Genomic DNA, 19,809 nt, shown 5'->3' with positions numbered 1-19,809 from the left:
GATTCAGTACGAAGTTTCATAGCGTTTGGATGTTATTTATTACTTATTTATTTATTATTTATTTATTTGTTATTCTAGAAAGCGGCTCGGCGTACTTCGAACTCATTTTTTGTCAGCGCAGCGCAGCTTTTTCGTTCCAAAAATTCGTTTCAATTTTTCTTCGATGCTTTTATCAATTTTGATTGATCGTGCAATGATTTCCGGTCACAGTTATCGCTTTCGACAAATTCTTTTGCAACCCTCGCGCTATTTGGGCTCGTCGTCTCGCCGAAAGACGAACGACCTCTGTTCCTTTGAAATTTAATTAAGTTAATAATTCAATAGTTCTCGGAGAGCCGGTCGGTTTCCCTTCGATTATCGCGAAATTTTCAATTCGATCGTTATTAAAAAAGCCCCAAATTTTAATGGGGCAACCTCCATGTTTCACTGAGATTGGACTTACAAGAGTTGGTTCGAACGCATCTTCTACTTTCTTTCATATATATATATCATATATATATCGTCTTTTTTAACCTCGACTTCATTTCAAACTTCGATTCATCGCTCGAAATAACTGTTCGAAAAACTTGCTGTAAAACGAAATTCGCTTTTTTACGAATATTCTTGAGCACATGTTAAACGCTTCGCAGCATCGACTTTCGAAATATATGGCCTTTTACGCGATATACGGCCATGCAGATTGCCTGGCTGCAGAAAAATAATGCCATCGTTGTTCTTTTGCAGACAGTGGCTCGGTCCGGGATACCAAGATGGCCGCCAATGCCTGTGCGACAAGTGCAACGAGGGAAGATTTAAGTCGACGCGATATGCTCGTTTGGAACAATGACACATCGCAAGCATCGTTTATCAAGATCGAAGAATTTTGCAGCGGTGCAGCGATTATTGTCAATGTTATTAATGGACATGACATTCGCGGGGGTTAAAGAGGATCAAATTCAAGGCGAATCAAGAGCACGAGTGCGTACAGAACTTTAAAGTTCTGCGAGACGGTTTCATCAAGATGAAAATAAAAAATGGTAAGCGAGAAATTGTTTATAATATTTATCAAGAGCACTTTAGGCGAACTTAGTGTAAAATTGTTACTCAAAATACGTGTCTGGCAATAATTATAGGGATCGTAACAGTATTGTGTCAAGGGGTCATCCTATACTACCACTAAAAACAGCGGAATAATAGCAAAAGAAAATACAGTCTTTTCCACACTTTTCGTTAAGCACATTAAATAAAATAAGACACTGGAATCGAGGATAACTTCAATAATGCTTCCGAATACCACTTCGATAGACGCAATCATGTTGCTCCGCGCAAAGCAGTTTGCGCGTTAACTGTAAATCACGGAAAATCGTAACTCCATTGTTCGCGAAACGAGTTCGGATAATCCCGGCGGATCGGTCGATAAAAGGCCGCTCTCGAGACAATTATCAGCTTTCAAGCGACTCCCAAAAGTTCCATATTTCTTCGGTGTTTCGTCGTTTCGCGTGTAAACGTAACGCGCGTGCTTTAAACTCGAACGGTTCGTTCGAAAGATTTTTTGAAACGAACTATAGTACGGGAGACGATCGAGCGCGTTGCTTCGTGCGGGACACCCTGTACATGGAATAACGAAGATCGAATCTGGTGTTTGTGTCGGTTTACATCGGAGAATTTCGCCTCGCCGTTCACTGTTCCAAAAGGTTGCCCTTGTCGATCTAAACAACAGAAAAACCGGCGCGTATCTTCCTCGGGCGCAGTTCCTCGGCAGCTATCTTGCAGGAGTCAACGTCGTCCGGCGAGTCTCGATTTGCTGGGATGTCTGTAAGTGCGACACGTCGAAACCCATTTTACTTCTGCTCGATCCGTCGAATCCGAATAGAACCGGACTCGCGATTAGCCGAGTCGCCGGCGGTTATCCGCGCGTTAATCGCGAAAGTTTCGCCCGAAAGAAGCGTTCCGGAATGAATTTTTTCCCTCGCGGAGAACGATCGGCCGCGTGTCTCCTCGAACTTCGTCCAATCGCACCTCGTCAATGGGCCAGCGAATATCGTCGTTTCCATAATGCCGCGCGAAGAAACAATTTTTATTTCGCGTTACGTGTCCGCGCGCGCGCGGCCGTTCGTTGTGTTTCTGTGCCGCGGCGGATAACACCGGGCCACGTCTTCCCGATAGCGAAATTGTTGTCACTGTTGTTCCCGTGGTTCGTACGTTAACTCGTTCAGTCGGTCGGCCGGTCGACGGAGACACGCTTTCGCCGGAGCTGTTTGACGAGAATCCTCCTCGGTGAATAAATAGGCGCGGCCGACACGCGGAACAATCGCTTTTTTCGGGGAGAGAATCTACCGCGTGTTTCTGGGTAAAGCGCTTGCTGAACAATGACTTTGCTCTTCGAGGGATCTGGATTCGGGGTACAATAATTTTTCCCTAATTTTCCTTCAGCTTGTGGACAGAAATGAACAATTTGGGGAGAGGAGATACGATTATCGAGCCTTGCGCCTCGTTTTTATAATTGTTGACAACGGGCAGTTATAAAAGTGATATTTGATGATAAAATATTATTTGATAATGTTTGATAATATTTGTTTGATAATAGTTGATAATATTTGATAATATAATAATATAATATAATATCTGATAATATTTATTTGATGATATTTATTTAATAATATTAATTTAATAATATTTATTTGATAATATTCGATAATATCTAATAACATTTGCTAACATTTGCTAGCATTGATAATATTTGATATTTTCCTGAACAGTTGCAGTTGCTCCAGGCAAGTAGAACAGAACCACTTGTAACAAATTTTGCCTGTGGAAGCATTCCTGTGTTCAAAGAAAGGAATCTCGAGACCTACGTGTATAACGTGTCGGAAGAATAGAATCTGCACCGACATCTTGCTGCAGCCAGAACGTCGCGCAAGGCGGAATCACAGGTGAGATATAAGCACAAATCAGATATTTCCGAATCGAACCGTCCATTCTAGTATTTCAGTACGTACATAGGGTGTCTCAAAGTTATTGTACAAGCAAAAAACCGAAGGGTATATATATTTTATATATATATATATATAAAATATTTTATATCGTAAAAAATTTCCGTTCTCTTTCAGACGCTTTGCCAGCCTAGGATGCCAAGATGGCCATCAACGTTTTTGCAACAAACGTAACAACGGAAAACATGAGCCGACACGATATGCTCGCTTGGGTGAACGAGACGTTGCAAGCATCGTTCATCAAGATCGAGGAATTGTGCAGCGGCGCGGCTTATTGTCAATTTATGGACATGCTGTTCCCGGGTAGCGTGCCCTTGAAACGGATCAAATTCAAGGCGAATCAGGAGCACGAGTACATACAGAACTTTAAGATTCTGCAAGGCGCTTTCAGGAAGATGAAAGTGGAGAAGGTGAGCGAATAAGAATAATAAGAATAAGAGTAATAATAATAATAATAAGAAGAAGAAGAAGAAGAAGAAGAAAAAGAATAATAATAAGAATAAAAATAATAAGATTGCATTTCCGTATTTATCTTTGTTTTTCACTCTGTTCGACAAGTTAATAAAAGTTTGATCATTATTTGCAGATCGTTCCCATCGATAAGCTAGTGAAAGGCCGGTTCCAAGACAATTTCGAGTTTCTGCAATGGTTCAAGAAATTCTTTGACGCAAATTACTCTAGAACGGAGCCATACGATGCTCTGGCCGTGAGATCAGGGGACACCATGGGACGTGGCGGACCACCTATCAGTAATCCGAAGCGCGCCGTTTCTCGTGATGTTTTACATAAAGCGCCAGCTCGAGTCGGTACATTGTTATATATTCTTTTCTTATTTATATTGCATTCGATTTTATACCACTGAACGTAATGCCAAGAAATCTCTTGTTAAGTCAACAATATATAAAAAAAAGACAGTCGTACACAATATGTCGAACATCGACTTTCTTCTGATTCGCTATAAATTATTAATTAAAGGACTAAAAGCTGTCTGACTTAAATAACGCAGGACAAAAATTTAACCCTTCAGGTGATGGAGCTACGTCCGTTGCGCAGGCAAGTAACGCCAAGCCTGCAAGCAATAGTAATTATTTATTTATTTCTATTATTTTATGCTCGTTTTTCCTATTTCTTTTTTTCTGTTTCGTTGTTTCACCGTTTTTCGGAAGAGGATATTCATACAAATCAATTTATTAGAACGTTGGAAGATTTGCCAAAGAATTTTGTTTATTTAACGAATTAAACAAGTACATTTTTAAGCGTATCGTTAAATTGCTGCAATAAAAATTCGAGAAATTCTGTACAAATTTTGTGCTAATTTTTTGCTAATATTAATCTTATTATTTGCTAATATTTTGCACAAAATTGTTGCGGCTCAGAATCAGATCGTTCATATTGTTGATCAAATATTATGTTTCTCGTTATTATATTATTTTGTTGTTGTTGTTAAGTACTCCTTCGTACACGTAGTATTTAATATCCACGTAAACATAGTATCGTTTATTATTGTTAAATATGTAATATTGTTTCTAATGGTGTATCAAATCGTAACAATCTGTTGAACTTTTCAATCTAGTTAATAAAGTATCGGCGCCACGTCCGCCAGTAAGAACGGGCCCCGTCGGTAACCGTGGAGACAATGAAAAAATTGAAGAACTCCGTTGTCAGGTATTATCATAGTTATAATATTGTCTCGTTCCAAAATCGATGAAATCACAGGGTGTTTCGGGGTGTTTCCGACCAAACTTTAGTATATTATTACAGTATTATATTATATTACAATATATAATGTATAGTATATTATTGTAGCATTATATTATATTGTAATATATTATTATAGTATTATATTATATTTTAATATATCATATATAGCATATTATTATAGCATTATATTATATTATAATATAGAATATATAGAATATTATTATAGTACTATATTATATTATAATATATAATATACAGTATATTATTATAGTATTATATTATATTATAATATACGATTGTGTATACGATTTTGATATTTAATATACGAGTTCCAGAATCGTATTATTTTCAATCGCATTATAATTATCCATTTTTGCACAATCTGAGCGTCAATTAGGGAGAATTTACTGTAAATATCTCTTGAAGAAAGCATTTACGAGCATACCTTATATACTTTTATATACTTACATACTTAAGTATATTTTATAATCATACTATATTTTTTTGTTTTGCGAACATAAATTCATATCTAAAGCTTGGCGATCTATAACCCGGGACACCGTGTTATAAATTTATATATATTTTTTATATATATTTTCCAGCTGGTAGATTTGAACATGGCGGTGGAGAGTTTGGAGAAGGAGCGAGATTTCTATTTCAGCAAATTGCGCGATATCGAGGTAAAGTGCCAAGAGACTGATAATGAAGACTCTCCTGCTATAGTACAGAAGATCTTGGACGTTCTTTACGCCACGGAGGTAATCTTTCGACTGTATTTTTTGCTGGTTGAAAGCACGTATTCTACTGTCGCTATGCGTAACACGAAATAAATTAAATTGTTTTCTTTTCTTCTTTTTTTTTGGTTTTTTGCAGGAAGGATTCGAGCCACCCGATGAGATACAAGATGGACACGCGCCTAACGACGAGGAAGAATATTAATTTTACATTTCTATCTCTCCGAGCAACGGAAACATTTGTGTTTCACGTTGCACGAACAAAAATGAAACAGAACATAATTGCACGAACATAATTCTATCATTCTGTCGGGATAATTACAACCAGGCACGAGAAGATAAACTGATAAGATTCGTATCATATTCGTCGATAAAACACCTTTTGTAACTTTAATAACGCGAATTAAGACGCAAATTGCTCCGAATAACTGCACGAAGTAACTTCATCGATTATGCAATAATAGCTCGCAAGTGTAAGAAATTGAAACACACAGATAGACTATGTCGTTAACTTTGATATAATGATTGAAGAAAAATATGAATATACAATAACGAACTGTGACAATATGTAAATCGCTAACTCTGTTGTCCTCTTAATAGTTGTGCGTGCCCAAAAATACAAATAATTTGAGTGCGTTGTTCTCGACATGTGTGTATATTTTTTTCTTTCCCCCCCCTCTCTCTCTCTCTCTAATTCTCTCTCTAATTCTCTCTCTCTCTCTCTCTAATTCTGTCTTTAATTCTCTCTCTCTCTCTCTCTCGTTCTCTCTCTCTCTCTCTCTCTCTCTCTCTCTCTCTCTCTCTCTCTCTCTCTCTCTCTCTCTCTTACATATGATAATATAGGATCAATTTTTGAACAAATATTTGAGAGTCTTATAATAATCGATATCTTATTATAATAATTGAATCTAGAGTTCTTCAATTTTTCCATTATCCCCACGGTTATCGACTGAGCCCAATTTTACTGGCAGGCGATATGCTGGTACTTTATCAACTAGATGACGTTAAAAAGTAAAAGGATATAGAATATAACTTATAGAACGGCTTTTATGTTCATACATAAATGTAGGTATTCTCTGTCCAGAAAATAGAGACCTCGCGATTTCCAAGATATTAAAAAAAAAAGAATCTAATCAGACCAGAACTGATAATCAATTTTTTGACACCCTATACATAGAGATATCTGTTGCCTGTGCGTGGAACCAGGTTCTGATCCATGCTGAAACGTGGAACCAGGTTCTGATCCATGCTGAAACGTGGAACCAGGTTCTGATCCATGCTGAAACGTGGGTCAAAAGCTTCTCAGTTTTGGTTCCACGTTCCCGAGATGGCAGCACCATATCGATTCACCCTTAAAACCAAACACGGACAATTTCGTGAATTTCGTCAATATTGAAATGTCCTCATTTCAGGGCTAATATCTGAAGAAATTCCTCGTCCTGAAAAATCGAGAAAATTATTCGATCGATGTAACGTTCGAGGAAGCTTCCGCTTTCATTAAGCGGGCCATTTTCATTAAGAGTTCGAATCGCAATCAGAGAGAGAGCAGAGGTGTCGTCATTCTGAAGCATTAATTCGCGAGTCCGAGCGACGCGATCACGAAGAAACCACGGAGATACCGCGCGGGCAAAGGTTGCCCGCCGAGAAGGTTTCTCTTCTCCGTCAGCCGATCTTTTCAGCGACGTTCGGCACACGTTCTCCGTTCTTCCAAGTTCACCGGTCTCTCCTCGAGCAACTTTTGACTGCTCTTTAGCAGCATCCTTCGCGAATCTCGAGGACGCGAGCCACCGCAAAGTCAGCACCTCGGCGGAAACCCCGTCGCAATTATACAAGCTGTCCCAAAAATGCCTCGCAATCCGAAAGTGGCGGGTTCTTCGGGTCGTTCGAAGCAACTTTTTCCTTTACAAAAATGTTCTCCGAGGCACCGTTGACGAGTTATCAACGAAAAACAGCGACCAATGAGAGGCGAGCTCGGCTGGCGCGAGGCGACCGAGCCAATGAGCGGAACTGGGCTTCGCGCGCTGGTTGGCTGGGCCGCCTCGCGTCGGCCGTACTCGATTCTTATTGGTCGCTGTTTTTCGTTGATAACTCGTTAACGGTGCCTCGGAGAACATTTTCGTAAAGGAAGAAGTTGCTTCAAATGATCCGAGGAACCCTCCATTTCCGAGACATTCTTGGGACACCCTGTATATTATAATCGGCAGCAACGCGATCGTCACCTTCGTCGCTGAGCCAGGTGTGCATTCGGCGAGCAAACGGAGCAGATCCGCCGAGAATATTCTTCTTCTCGCGATTTTCGATCGCTTCGCGATCGCGACGCGACGAGTCAGGATGCTGACACTAGCATCGCGTATTTTCCGGCCGATTATATAACGCGTCGGCTCCGCGATCTCGATCTTGCGGTCTTCGCCGTGATACCGCACGCGCCGGTTACTAGTTAGTTATTCGTCGATCGTGTCCGGGTGATCGTACGGCTTCGCGAGACGCGTCTTCCATGGGGTCTTGATCATGTTAGCCCTTGCCGCACTGGTATCTAACAGCGATAAGTCTCGCCGCGTGTCGGTATTATGGGCTGCCCGGACTTTTTTCCGCTTCGTTTTCCAACGCGGAGCGCACCGTTCTCTGTCGTAGTCGATTCGTCGTCGCGCTTGTCTCGCGGGGCTGTTTTCGAGACGCGCTCGAAAAGTTAAAGTTTATTTGAACGAGTGTTTTGCTACGGTCGCAGACGGATTGTGCAACGAAGACTGAATGAAGATGCAACTTTCGTGGTCGCCGCGGACGCACTGAGAGGATTTTTGAAGCGGGATTGAAAATTGGCTCGCGACGAATTGGAGGGAAACTGTTGTTTGTTCTCTGTCTTGGCGCGACTGGTAGCTTGAAAATAATGTGACAGCGTTATTCTTGTAGTCTTTTGATCTTTTTTAATGTTTTGTGTATTGCATTTAGAATTTTTTGGAAAGTTTATTCCGGAAGAGAGGCGATTTAACTGAGGAAATAATTATAATTTAGGATTTTAAGCGACGCGTTTTAAGCCCATTTTAAGCACTTTATTGAAATGTTCGTACGTTTGTTCGTACGTTTACGAAGGATTTCGTGGTTACTTTTGCTAGCGAGCCAATTTGCATAGACGATACGGCCACGTCGATAGACGGAATCATATTACACAAGAAAATACAGTCTTTTCAACACTTTTCGTTAAGCACATTAAATAAAATAAGACGCTGGAATCAAGGTTAACTTCAATAATGTTTCCGAATACAACTTCGATAGACGCAATCATGTTGCTCCGCGCAAAGCAGTTTGCGCGTTAACTGTAAATCACGGAAAATCGTAACTCCATTGTTCGCGAAACGAGTTCGGATAATCCCGGCGGATCGGTCGATAAAAGGCCGCTCTCGAGACAATTATCAGCTTCCAAGCGACTCCCAAAAGTTCCGTATTTCTTCGGTGTTTCGTCGTTTCGCGTGTAAACGTAACGCGCGTGCTTTAAACTCGAACGGTTCGTTCGAAAGATTTTTTGAAACGAACTATAGTACGGGAGACGATCGAGCGCGTTGCTTCGTGCGGGACACCCTGTACATGGAATAACGAAGATCGAATCTGGTGTTTGTGTCGGTTTACATCGGAGAATTTCGCCTCGCCGTTCACTGTTCCAAAAGGTTGCCCTTGTCGATCTAAACAACAGAAAAACCGGCGCGTATCTTCCTCGGGCGCAGTTCGTCGGCAGCTATCTTGCAGGAGTCAACGTCGTCCGGCGAGTCTCGATTTGCTGGGATGTCTGTAAGTGCGACACGTCGAAACCCATTTTATTTCTGCTCGATCCGTCGAATCCGAATAGAACCGGACTCGCGATTAGCCGAGTCGCCGGCGGTTATCCGCGCGTTAATCGCGAAAGTTTCGCTCGAAAGAAGCGTTCCGGAATGAATTTTTTCCCTCGCGGAGAACGATCGGCCGCGTGTCTCCTCGAACTTCGTCCAATCGCACCTCGTCAATGGGCCAGCGAATATCGTCGTTTCCATAATGACGCGCGAAGAAACGATTTTTAATTCGCGTTACGTGTCCGCGCGCGCGCGGCCGTTCGTTGTGTTTCTGTGCCGCGGCGGATAACACCGGGTCACGTCTTCCCGATAGCGAAATTGTTGTCACTGTTGTTCCCGTGGTTCGTACGTTAACTCGTTCAGTCGGTCGGCCGGTCGACGGAGACACGCTTTCGCCGGAGCTGTTTGACGAGAATCCTCCTCGGTGAATAAATACGCGCGACCGATACGCGGAACAATCACTTTTTTCGGGAAGAGAGAATCTGCCGCGTTTCATTACACCGTAGAGACATACACGAAGAACATTTCATTGAACCGATAAGAGATTGAAGAACGATGCCAAAGAAAAGGTCAGCCAGAAACGATGCGTTATCTTTTGTCATTGTCGGCGTTAAAAGATGAAATGTAATCGGCGCTAATAGACGAGAGATTTCCTTCGTTTATTCCGTTTAAACGTACATATTGTCTCTGCGCGGACGATTTAGTTGTTCTAATGTTCGAAACTAATGCTCGAAACGCGTTTAAAAACGAAATTACCGTGCCGACAGCGCAGCTATTTTCGTATCGATCGCGCTGCGCATCGATCGCACGTAAATACCGTTTGCGCTTTTCTTTCTAGAGTGACTTAAGAATGGAGCTCGATGGATCTTCGTCCGGTGTAAGTAGAGTGTCTCAGCCACCTTAATAACACGCGAACACACAGACACAGTGACAAGCAAACGTGTGTACGCGCGCTGCTCGTCTCGTAAAAATGGAGATAATGCTAGCCGATTCTTTTAGCTGATCGATCGGGATCGAGCGACTGTAATTACGAAGTGAACGCGGCTGATAATATGCAACAGCTGCAATGTCGCTGGACCGCGGATTTTACGCATTTGTGGGAAAAACGAGCATTTATGGCAAAAATGAGCAGTTTGAAACGGCGTCGAGTTTTGAAAGAAACTGTGAACGTGTGGCAATGAATATGCAATCTGAACGTATATGCAAGTCGTTAAAGGAAGAACAAAAAAAGCTTATGTCTGGCTGCTGTGTCTTGTAATTGATGAAGACAAGTTTTATTTCGCATCGGCTGTCTATTTGTCATCTACTTTGTCATCTATTTGTTTAGAGGAATGGCAAAAAAATGGACTGCCAATAAGCTCCGCGAAGCCTTTATGTTGATGAGGGACCGACAGTCTCAGCGCAGTGCACACGTTTTTGCTTCTCGCCGTATTATACGTTATTATTAATATTATTATTAATATTATATTTTTAATATTATACTCTATATTATATGATATATTTAATATTATATAATATTATATTATTAATATTATTATTACGTTATTATTTTTATTTCGACTCGGTTGCGACGAAAATTATTATTATTAGTAATATTGTTATTAGGCAATTTCCAAGGCGGCCGGAGCTATAAAAGGATGGATAGAGTCGATGTTCTTGGCGGTGTCGCGGTCGTTCTTGGGCCAGCCGATCTTCAAAACGATCGATTACTGCTTGAACGTCGTGGAGAAGTCTACGTTATGGAGTTTGTCGGCTCATGAAATCAGTGCTGGTATATGTATTGAATAGTTTAAAACGCGAATAGTTGTTCTATGTAACGTTCTTTTGTATTTTAAGAAAATTTATTTTGGCATTTGTTGAGGTTATATGTTTTAATAAGTTATTCGGTAATATTGTTTGTTATAATATAATATAATATAATAATATTATATATATATATATATATATATATATATATATATATATATATATATTATAGTATAACAAACAATGTTAGCTTAAATGTTTTAATAAGTTATTCAGTAATACTGTTTGTTATGAAATAATATATATAATATTATTATATAATATTATATATATAATATTATATAATATATAATTCTGTGTTCGAACAGAGGAAGATGGAAAGATCTTCGGAAGAATCGAACTGCTCAGACCTTTGCCTTGGATCCTCTTTCTACCAGGGTTGATCATGCTGCGAATTTTCCGAGACGGCATCAACGTGGGTGCTTATATCCTTGGCTATCCTCGCCTGGAACCGATTAAAATGGTATTAAATTAGTTAATTATTTCTAATATCTCTTTCTTTGTTTTTCTCTTTTTTACATCTCTTAATTGATTTTAGTTTGAAAAGAGTGTCTTGACATTGTTAATTGCTCTCAATCTTTCCACTCTTCTTTAATTTTAGACAGTCATTTTTCTGATAAATATACAGGGCATTCCATAATCATGTCAACGACCGGAAAGGGGAGATTCTTGAGGTAATTCGAAGCAACTTTTTCCTTTACAGAAATTTTCTCCGAGGCTTCGTTCACGAGTTATTGACGAAGAACAATTAACCAACGAGAGGCGAGCCCGGCTGGCACGAGGCAGCGCGCCGCGGCGGAGCCAATCAGCGGAACTGGGCTCGTAGACTCGGCCGCCCCGCGGCAGCCGAGCTCGCCTCCCATTGGCCACCGTTTTTCGTTAATAACTCGTAAACGAAGCATCAGAGAAAGTTTTTGTAAAGGAAAAAGTTGCTTCGAATGAGCTCAGGAATCATCTCCTTCCTTTATATAATTATAGGACACCCTGTATAAAATCTGTAGTCCAATTATTACACTAACTGCTCTGTATAAGAGCCTGAAATAAAGCTGAAAGTAAAAGCTAAATAAAATAAAATAATAGCGAACAGAAAATTGAAAACTTCTCCCGTCAATTTCTGTACGCCAAAACAAACAAAAATATATTACTTCTCGCAGGTAAAATACGTGCAGAAATGCCGCAGACGGTTAAGAATGCTGCATTTAAAGGCATCGAAATCGTCGCGACGTAGAGTGACCAGTAACAAGGTATTTGAAAATAACTCGTAGCTCCGAGTTCCATGTATTTATCCAATCGTTTTCCATCGTATTTATCTGTTCACGTCTTGCCTCTTCCAAACCTCGTACTTATCGTTTTAAACGAACGTCGCACCTCCTTTGGTAGTTACTTTTTTTAAAGGAATTCTCCGGTAGACTTGACTTAGGGTTCCTCCCTTTTCCGACACAGTCGAGATCCTTAGACGGTTGATCAAACTTAGGGCACTATAAATAGTTTCGGTGATGGATGTAGGACAAGATCCTGATCAGATCCATAAGATTGACACTGTCGACGTTGTTTTGCTTGGGCTCGTCCAAATTGTCACCGTCCCCACCGCCGATTAAAATTTGTGTAACCGGTCTGGACTTCGACACGGTGAGTCTGTAATTTATTGTGCACCTCTATTAACGATTACTTCTTGGTAATTAGAGTGCTTATCTAACTTATTCGTTCGTATTACGTTGTAACTTATTTATTATGTATTTTTTAATTCGTTTAAAACTTATCGAATAGATTTATCGATCCTACATGCTTTTTTTAACACGTTCGAGGACGATGCATTTATTATATTATATTTATTATATTATATTATTATATTATTATTATTATATTATATTATATTATATTATATTATATTACTATATTATTATATTATTATAATATTACATTATTATTTATTATATTATATTATTTATTTATTATATTATTGATCATAGTATATTATTTAAAGCATCGATTCCGCGCTCAGAGTTATTTACTAGATAATATCGCATAAATTGAATAAGGAGTCGTTGACAAACGTATTATTGCAGACAGCAACATCGGGCGAAGGGTCGAACACCGAGTCCACCGAAAGCCCTAGCCAGACGGAACGAAAACGCAAATTGTCCCAAGTGAGTTCTGATTCCGAAACTGAATCAATATTGTCGATGATCGACAAATACGCTTTGATGAGCAGCGACGACGATTCCGATTTCACCGTAAGTACAACCACTGGGAGAATGTTTTTCATCGAACGCGACGTTGCCGAGCTAACTATAATAGAAAGACCAACGTTTTTTATATTTATATATATATATAAGAGTCTACTTTATAAATATATATATAAAACGCATGGCAAATTAATCCAAGATTGTTATTCATTATTTACCGTTTAATAGCGGGCAGGATACCTTTTTCCTTGCGCTGCCGCTTTGAGCACTGCTTGACGAAGAAAGAGAGAGATTCTTGTTGGATTCAGCTTTTTAGAGTATACAGGATATTCGAAAATTATTGTATAAGCGGAAATAAAATGTTCCTGAAGTGATTTGAAGTAACTTTTTCCTTTGCGAAAATGTTCTACGAGGCTTCGTTTACGAGTTACCGGCGAAAAACACTGACCAATGAGAGATCGCGCGCGGCTGGCGTCACGCTCTCGCGTGACCACTGTCGCTGCGTCAGATGGCGCCAGGGCGGAGCGCCGGTGCCGCTCGCTCTCCGACTGGTCCGCGTTTTTCGTGAATAACTCGTGAACGGTGCCTCGGAGAAAGTTTTCGTAAAGGAAAAAGTTGCTTGAAATCACCTCAGGAATCCCTCATCATTTGCCGCAAGCACCGTAATTTTTATACTTCGTCCATTATTTCCCCAATAGATAACTCGCTTCGTATCACGTTTACTATCGTCCCGCGCGTGTTATTCTTACACGACGTAAAAACAAGCCGAAATAAGTCGTCGTATAGAAAATTTTGGAGTTTCTTATTAGCTTCGTAGCGTCGCTTCGATCGAAAACTTTCTGCCGGGTGTTGTAGAACGAGGAAACTTGTGGTTGGAAATCAATTTACTAAGGAAAACACCTTACCCACTTTGTCGACCTTTATCAGCCGAATTTTCAGCCGGTCGAGTGCATACCGCAGCCAAGTTCGTCGAGCAGCGACGACGAACAGGAACACGACATATCCGCGTCCGAGGTGGAGGACATTAAGAACGACACTGCGGAGTTCTTGGGCGATAGCAGACTAGCGTGCCACGCGCTTCTTCTCGATAAGGTAAAGGAGATGTTCGTTGCTGTTATCTTTTTACACTTTACATATTTCTTGTTAAAGACAACCACTTCCTATTGATGATAGTTTGTGTTTATTCGGCTTTATGCTTGCGAATTATCTCACCGAGACGAATTAATTGGAAAGGTATTCCGTTGTTCTGATGTTCAGGATACGTACATTAAAAGTTAGAAGAATTATTAATAAATCGAAGTTATCGTTAAATTCGATGCTATTAATTATGCTATTAATTAACGATGCCGTGCGTTTGAAATACATGTAATACGAGAAATTATAGCGACCATGATGATAATAATAATAATAATGATACTAATAATAATAATAAAGCAAACATGATATAAATAAAAATATATTTTTATAAATAAAAATGGAAATAGAAATATAATATAAAAATAAGACATATATATATAAAGAAGAAAAGAAATATAAATAAAAAGAAAATGAATGCATAGAAAAGCCATAATAATTCCTGGATGATATCCTTGGTGAAACACAACGAAGCAAATTACAAATGATTAAAAAACTCGCGAGTTCTCTGTCTCTAATTAGCCTACAAGCTTCAGCAATTTAATTGATATTTTATAAAAATTTCAAAGTTTCTCTCATCGATATAAATCTTCTCATACAACAAACGTCAAATCTTTCTGAATCAAATTTTCTTAAGCTTCTTCAAAAATTTCCGTGAATTCAGCATGAGAAGCTTCAAATAATTTCCGTGGTATTTCGAGTCGGTAAATAATTTCTGCGGTATCTTAAGTCGGTAAATAATTTCTGCGATAATTTGTTTACATTCTCGATTCGAACAAAAATCGGTAACAAATAAACTTTCGATCTAAAAAGCTGAAAATACCTTACTTCGTGAAGACAAAGTTTTGATCGTACTTGAAAGATAAACGAAGGCACAGTAATTGGGTATTGGCAACAGTAACTGGTTCCACTGGTTCGAAGCCGTGCAAAAAACCAGCAAGATGGGCACGGTGCGAGTCGTTTCATTCGTAACGTTGCACGATTTCAGACATCATCTGACACGGAAACGGAGACCGCTGCGGGAACGATCGAGACGCGCGTCGACAGTTCGGGTGAGTCCGTCTACTGGTCAGCAAGGGAATACGATGATGATGATGATGATGATGATGATGAGACGCCATTTAACTCGGCCGCCAGCTGGACAAGTGGCTCGTCGGCGTAAACTGCCGCGAATTGTCACCGTTCTGCTGGTACGCCACTTCTCCAGCTGACGAAGTTCACTTTCGCCCTCGAATTTCCGCACGAAACGGCGGTAAACGGTGAACCGAAATTGCGTGTATTTGCCTAAATGTCCCAATGAATGATTATTAACTGATCGCCCAGTTTACGAGCATCGCTGTATCTTCTAAACGCAAAGAGTACAATTTTATGCCGAAGAAGCGACGCGATAAAGAAAATTTCTCGGTCGATGTTATTAAGTCTTATAATTCTTTCTCTTTTTGGAATTTTTGCTGTCGCAGAAACGAGTGATGAAAATAAATGTACGAAGCCGCGAGTAGAGCGCAGATCAAAATAGAGTAGAAAGCAGAACGTTCTACTGGCTCGACAGGGCTCGGAACGCCGCGTAACGCGACATTGGGCTCCGCCCCCTGGTTATCGCCCCCTGGCTACCGCCGCGGCGTCCCGCTCCCCGCGGCAGGGGGCGGAGCCCAATGTTGCGTTCCGCAGCGTCCTGGCTCGCGAGAACGGAATTTCAATTCGGATTGATTGATTTAACGATTTAACGAAGTCGCGTGAAAATTAGAATCCAAATTATCTAATCCAAATGGTTGTAAATTCGTGAAATCTGCAGCCTGTATCGGCTCGATGCTTATCAACGAACGTTTTAACGTATAATCCTCGCAAGTTTTTCCTTTGTCAAGATGACATTGTTCGTCGACAGAACGGCTTTTGTATCGGTCGAGATTGTACAGTCGGTGTTAAGCGCAACAACTCATTCAGTCGTTTTGTCTTCGCTGTGACAGTAACATTGTGCGATGCATTTTTCATACGTCGCGACGGCGATGAAAATTAATCGTGACACTGACGTTCTCGTCTCTTTGTAGAAACCAAAACGCAGATTGAGGTACACGCGTCGGCCGATTTCATCATGCATGAGGCGCTATGTGAAGCTGCCGAGATCGCAGCCACGGTTCCAGGTGTGTATTTTAATTTAATTGGTTAACTTTGTACTATATAATAAATGTAGTGATATAATATAATAATGATAAATATTGTGTTATATTATATTATATTATATTATTATCATATTTATTATGTTATAATAATATAATAATATATTTATTATAGTATATTTATTACATTATAATAATATAATAATATATTTATCATAGTATATTTATTATATTACAATAATATAATAAATAATACGTAATATAATATAATATAATTAGAATTTGCTTTTGATATAATCTCACTAAAAATTATTGAAACGAACATACGCGATTCAGTATAAATCCGATAAGTGCACCCTGATGAAAAGTTCGCCGTACTTAAAGGTTTGCAACTAGCATGGAAAAAAAACTCCACAAACGTGGAGGGGTGGGTCGGTAATAATGCGAGGGTGTGTATCGACTGTTGGTACGGTAAACATAAAATTTAGAATTTATCGAGGGTAATATAAATAAATTTAACCATCGTAATCTTCATTAAATTTCAAATTATTTTAAACAATTTAAAATTAAACCGTACACCCGGTCTCACGATATCGAACGAAACGAACTCGCAAAGAAGTTCGTCGAAGTAAGTCAATCGTGTTTAAATATAGAAAAAATACGCGATCGTAATATTAGATCCAGATCAATTAAGCCGATTTCGAATCGTGACACTGATACGAGCACCACTGATTGTATCGAGCAGAAACGGAAGCAGCGCTGCCACCGCTGCCGACGCTGAGTCTCACCGAAGCCGTGGCCAGCCAGGAACGCAACGACACACTGAGCCAGGAACGCAACGACACGCCGAGCCAGGAACGCAACGACACGCGGAGCCAGCAGCCGAGCTGTTCGAGCACGCTGGACAACGCGTTTTACCCGCGAGGGAAGAAGCACAAACCGGGCAAGAAGCAGTCCGGGCGGCATGCGACGAAGCACGACAAACGGTTCCTCGAGGTGGAGACGACGCACAGCGACGTCGTTCCCTAAGGCTGAAAAACGTTTCCTAAGCTCGCGTGGATCAGGAAACGTTCCCTCGTGCGCGACTCGAGGGTGGAAACTACCTTGTCCCCCCCTCCTGCCTCCCTCGCGCCTCGGATCATGTCCGCACACGCGTCGTCCGTCGAATTTCTTACGAAACGACTTGCTTCCTCTGGAAGCAAGCAAGCACGCGCGCGCGCAAAGAGCCGCGTTATCGGTAAGGTTGCAGTGTTGTAATCGAGCGTTGCGTGATCGAAGACGGCTGCGCCGATACGGCCGCGTCTTATCAGCTATCGCTATCGATCGCGATTTTTGGCGAGCCGGGGCGACTCGATTCTACGTACTACCTTCTTTCCTGTACGATACTCGCTGCTAGACATACAGGGTGTCCCAAAAGTGTCCCGCGATGTTTCAGTTAGATTCCTTGGGTCATTTGGAGAAACTTTTTCCTTTACGAAAATTTGCTCCGCGGCTTCGTTTACGAGTTATCGACGAATAAACGTGGACCAATCGGAGGCGAGCTCGGCTGGCGCGGAGCGGCGCGTCGCGGCCGAGCCAATGAGGGGAGCTGGGCTCCCCGCGCTCGCCGGCTGGGCCGCCTCGCGCCAGCCGAGCGAGCGCTTTCATTGGTCAGTGTTTTTCGTTGATAACTCGCAAACGAAGCGGCGGAGAACATTTTCGTAAAGGGAAAAGTTGCTTCAAATCGCCTCGGGAGCACATCGTTTCCGGTAGAAGAGACATTTTTGGGATACTCTGTTTAGGGTTTCCCTAGAAAGACACGCACGAGCGGGTGCAAGGTGATCGCTCGTGAAAAGCTGCGGAAAGAATGCAAAATAACGTTCCTTTATTCGGCGTCTTAGTTTTTCGAGAGTAATTCGAGTTCGAAAGTCTGCTTTGCACATACGTTTCCGCGGCTAAGATTACGATTCGTCGAGCAATGTACATCGTACGAACGAGAACAAACTATTTTGCATTCTCCCTTGCAGCTCTCTTTCTTCGCGGGGAATCGCCTGGTGCTCGCGACTACGTATATCTCACGCGACACCCTGTATATTCGTTAGCTTGTACTAGTGTAATTACGTTGTCTCCTCAGAATATGAGAAATATTTATTTAGGGACTAGAACCGTTTGTCGAATTTCTGCTCGAAAGGAAAATGTTCGCGCGCACAGAATTTTATTGTCTCAACAAAATATTGTTACGTTATTGGAATATTTTTACGTTGTCCCGTTATTTTCGTTGCACGTTCAAATCTTCTCACGAGTCGTTGCACCGCGAATTTGGTTGGCGAGAGCGTTTGCGCGTGGCATAGTAAGCGAGACATAGTGAGCTAAGCATAGTCAACTAAGCATAATCAACTAAGCTTAGTCAAATAAGCATGGCCAACTAAGCATAGTGAGCTAAGCATAGTAAGCTAAGCATAGTCAACTAAGCATAGTCAACTAAGCATAGTCAACTCATCATAGTCAACTAATCATAGTCAACTAAGCATAGCCAACTAATCATAGTCAACTAAGCATAGTCACCTAAGCACAGTTGACTATGCTTGGCTCACTATGCTTAGCTCACTATGCTTAGTTGACTATGCTTAGTTAGCTCACTCAGTCACAACTAAGCATAGTCAACTAATCACAGTCAACTAATCATAGTCAACTAAGCATAGCCAACTAATCATAGTCAACTAAGCATAGTCACCTAAGCCTAGTCAACTAAGCCTAGTCACCTAAGCCTAATCAACTAAGCATAGTCAACCAAGCATAGTCACTTAAGCATAGTCAGCTAAGCACAGTCCGCGAGATTTTTAAATACCGCCGGAAACAATAACAAATTCCTCCACGTCGTTTCGATAAAGGTATCAACGTCGTCCGATTAGAATAATCGAGCGATTATGATTTCCAAGTAGCGAATTTTGCCGCAACAATATCAACAAGATCGGCAACAACATAACTTATACGAAACACTGTGCGTAGTCTGCAGCACGATCTTGGACTTTTAGAGATAATAAATAATTGCAACTTAAATTAGAAAATCGTCGGGTACCGTGTACTTAATGAATCCAATGTTATCGTTCGATTTTTAAAGCGCTGCTTTTTTGTTTTCGAACACCGTGTGCGTTGCAATCGGAACACGATTATGCAATCGAGCGGCGACGGTTTCCGATTCTTCTCGAACTTTTGTCTGCGGAAAAAGTTCTCTGTCGCGTTTCTCGTTGGTTTAAGACAATTTCGCGTCGCACTCTGTTCGGAGGATCTTTCGTGTTATTGTACGCGGATTTATTTGCGGAAATTGTCATCGAGGAACGGAAAGTGATTGAATAAAAATTCAC

The 19,809-nt window shown here is 40.8% G+C and overlaps 2 protein-coding genes across 10 annotated transcripts in view; both read left to right on the top strand.

Moving 5' to 3' along the window:
* The first annotated feature begins 1,229 nt into the window (after positions 1 to 1,229).
* LOC117224606 (microtubule-associated protein RP/EB family member 1) lies at positions 1,230 to 6,053 on the top strand. Of its 2 annotated transcripts, none has more exons than XM_033477663.2 (8): positions 1,230 to 1,794; positions 2,739 to 2,912; positions 3,090 to 3,382; positions 3,559 to 3,778; positions 4,000 to 4,053; positions 4,546 to 4,637; positions 5,276 to 5,431; positions 5,547 to 6,053. In XM_033477663.2, exons 3-8 carry the CDS (start codon positions 3,116 to 3,118, stop codon positions 5,610 to 5,612), a joined length of 855 nt encoding a protein of 284 aa, XP_033333554.2. In that variant the 5' UTR covers positions 1,230 to 1,794; positions 2,739 to 2,912; positions 3,090 to 3,115; the 3' UTR covers positions 5,613 to 6,053. The 2 variants fall into 2 exon arrangements, with proteins under 2 accessions (XP_033333554.2, XP_033333556.2); XM_033477665.2 differs by lacking the exon at positions 1,230 to 1,794 and adding an exon at positions 2,363 to 2,381.
* Positions 6,054 to 7,834: 1,781 nt separating this feature from the next.
* The window catches only part of LOC117224548 (uncharacterized), an 11,986-nt gene continuing 11 nt past the window's right edge, over positions 7,835 to 19,809 (top strand). The window contains exons 1-12 of one of the 8 annotated variants that reach the window (XM_033477547.2): positions 7,836 to 8,277; positions 8,518 to 9,187; positions 10,064 to 10,102; positions 10,831 to 10,996; positions 11,340 to 11,494; positions 12,186 to 12,275; positions 12,538 to 12,660; positions 13,098 to 13,265; positions 14,145 to 14,309; positions 15,340 to 15,403; positions 16,397 to 16,489; positions 17,211 to 19,809. The exon at positions 17,211 to 19,809 is cut by the window's right edge and continues 11 nt beyond it. In XM_033477547.2, the coding sequence (XP_033333438.2) occupies positions 9,182 to 9,187; positions 10,064 to 10,102; positions 10,831 to 10,996; positions 11,340 to 11,494; positions 12,186 to 12,275; positions 12,538 to 12,660; positions 13,098 to 13,265; positions 14,145 to 14,309; positions 15,340 to 15,403; positions 16,397 to 16,489; positions 17,211 to 17,494 (1,353 nt within the window). In that variant the 5' untranslated portion in view covers positions 7,836 to 8,277; positions 8,518 to 9,181 and the 3' untranslated portion in view covers positions 17,495 to 19,809. Of the gene's footprint in view, positions 9,188 to 9,277; positions 9,795 to 10,063; positions 10,103 to 10,830; positions 10,997 to 11,339; positions 11,495 to 12,185; positions 12,276 to 12,537; positions 12,661 to 13,097; positions 13,266 to 14,144; positions 14,310 to 15,339; positions 15,404 to 16,396; positions 16,490 to 17,210 lie in introns of those variants that run through there. The other 7 variants (XM_033477552.2, XM_033477551.2, XM_033477548.2 and 4 more) reach the window with 7 other exon arrangements.

This window comes from Megalopta genalis, chromosome 16 (assembly GCF_051020955.1).
Source record: "Megalopta genalis isolate 19385.01 chromosome 16, iyMegGena1_principal, whole genome shotgun sequence".
NCBI lineage: Eukaryota > Metazoa > Arthropoda > Insecta > Hymenoptera > Halictidae > Megalopta > Megalopta genalis.
The sequence above is the reverse complement of the archived record's forward strand: the minus strand, read 5'-3'. Positions and strand labels throughout refer to the sequence as shown.

Bases quoted from the DNA above. Each gene is read 5' to 3' on its own strand.
- LOC117224606 (XM_033477663.2), top strand. From the start codon at position 3,116: ATGGCCATCAACGTTTTTGCAACAAACGTAACAACGGAAAACATGAGC. The intron at 3,779-3,999 runs GTACATTGTTAT...TTAACCCTTCAG, and splicing joins TAAAGCGCCAGCTCGAGTCG to GTGATGGAGCTACGTCCGTT. The intron at 4,054-4,545 runs GTAATTATTTAT...TTTTCAATCTAG, and splicing joins CGCCAAGCCTGCAAGCAATA to TTAATAAAGTATCGGCGCCA.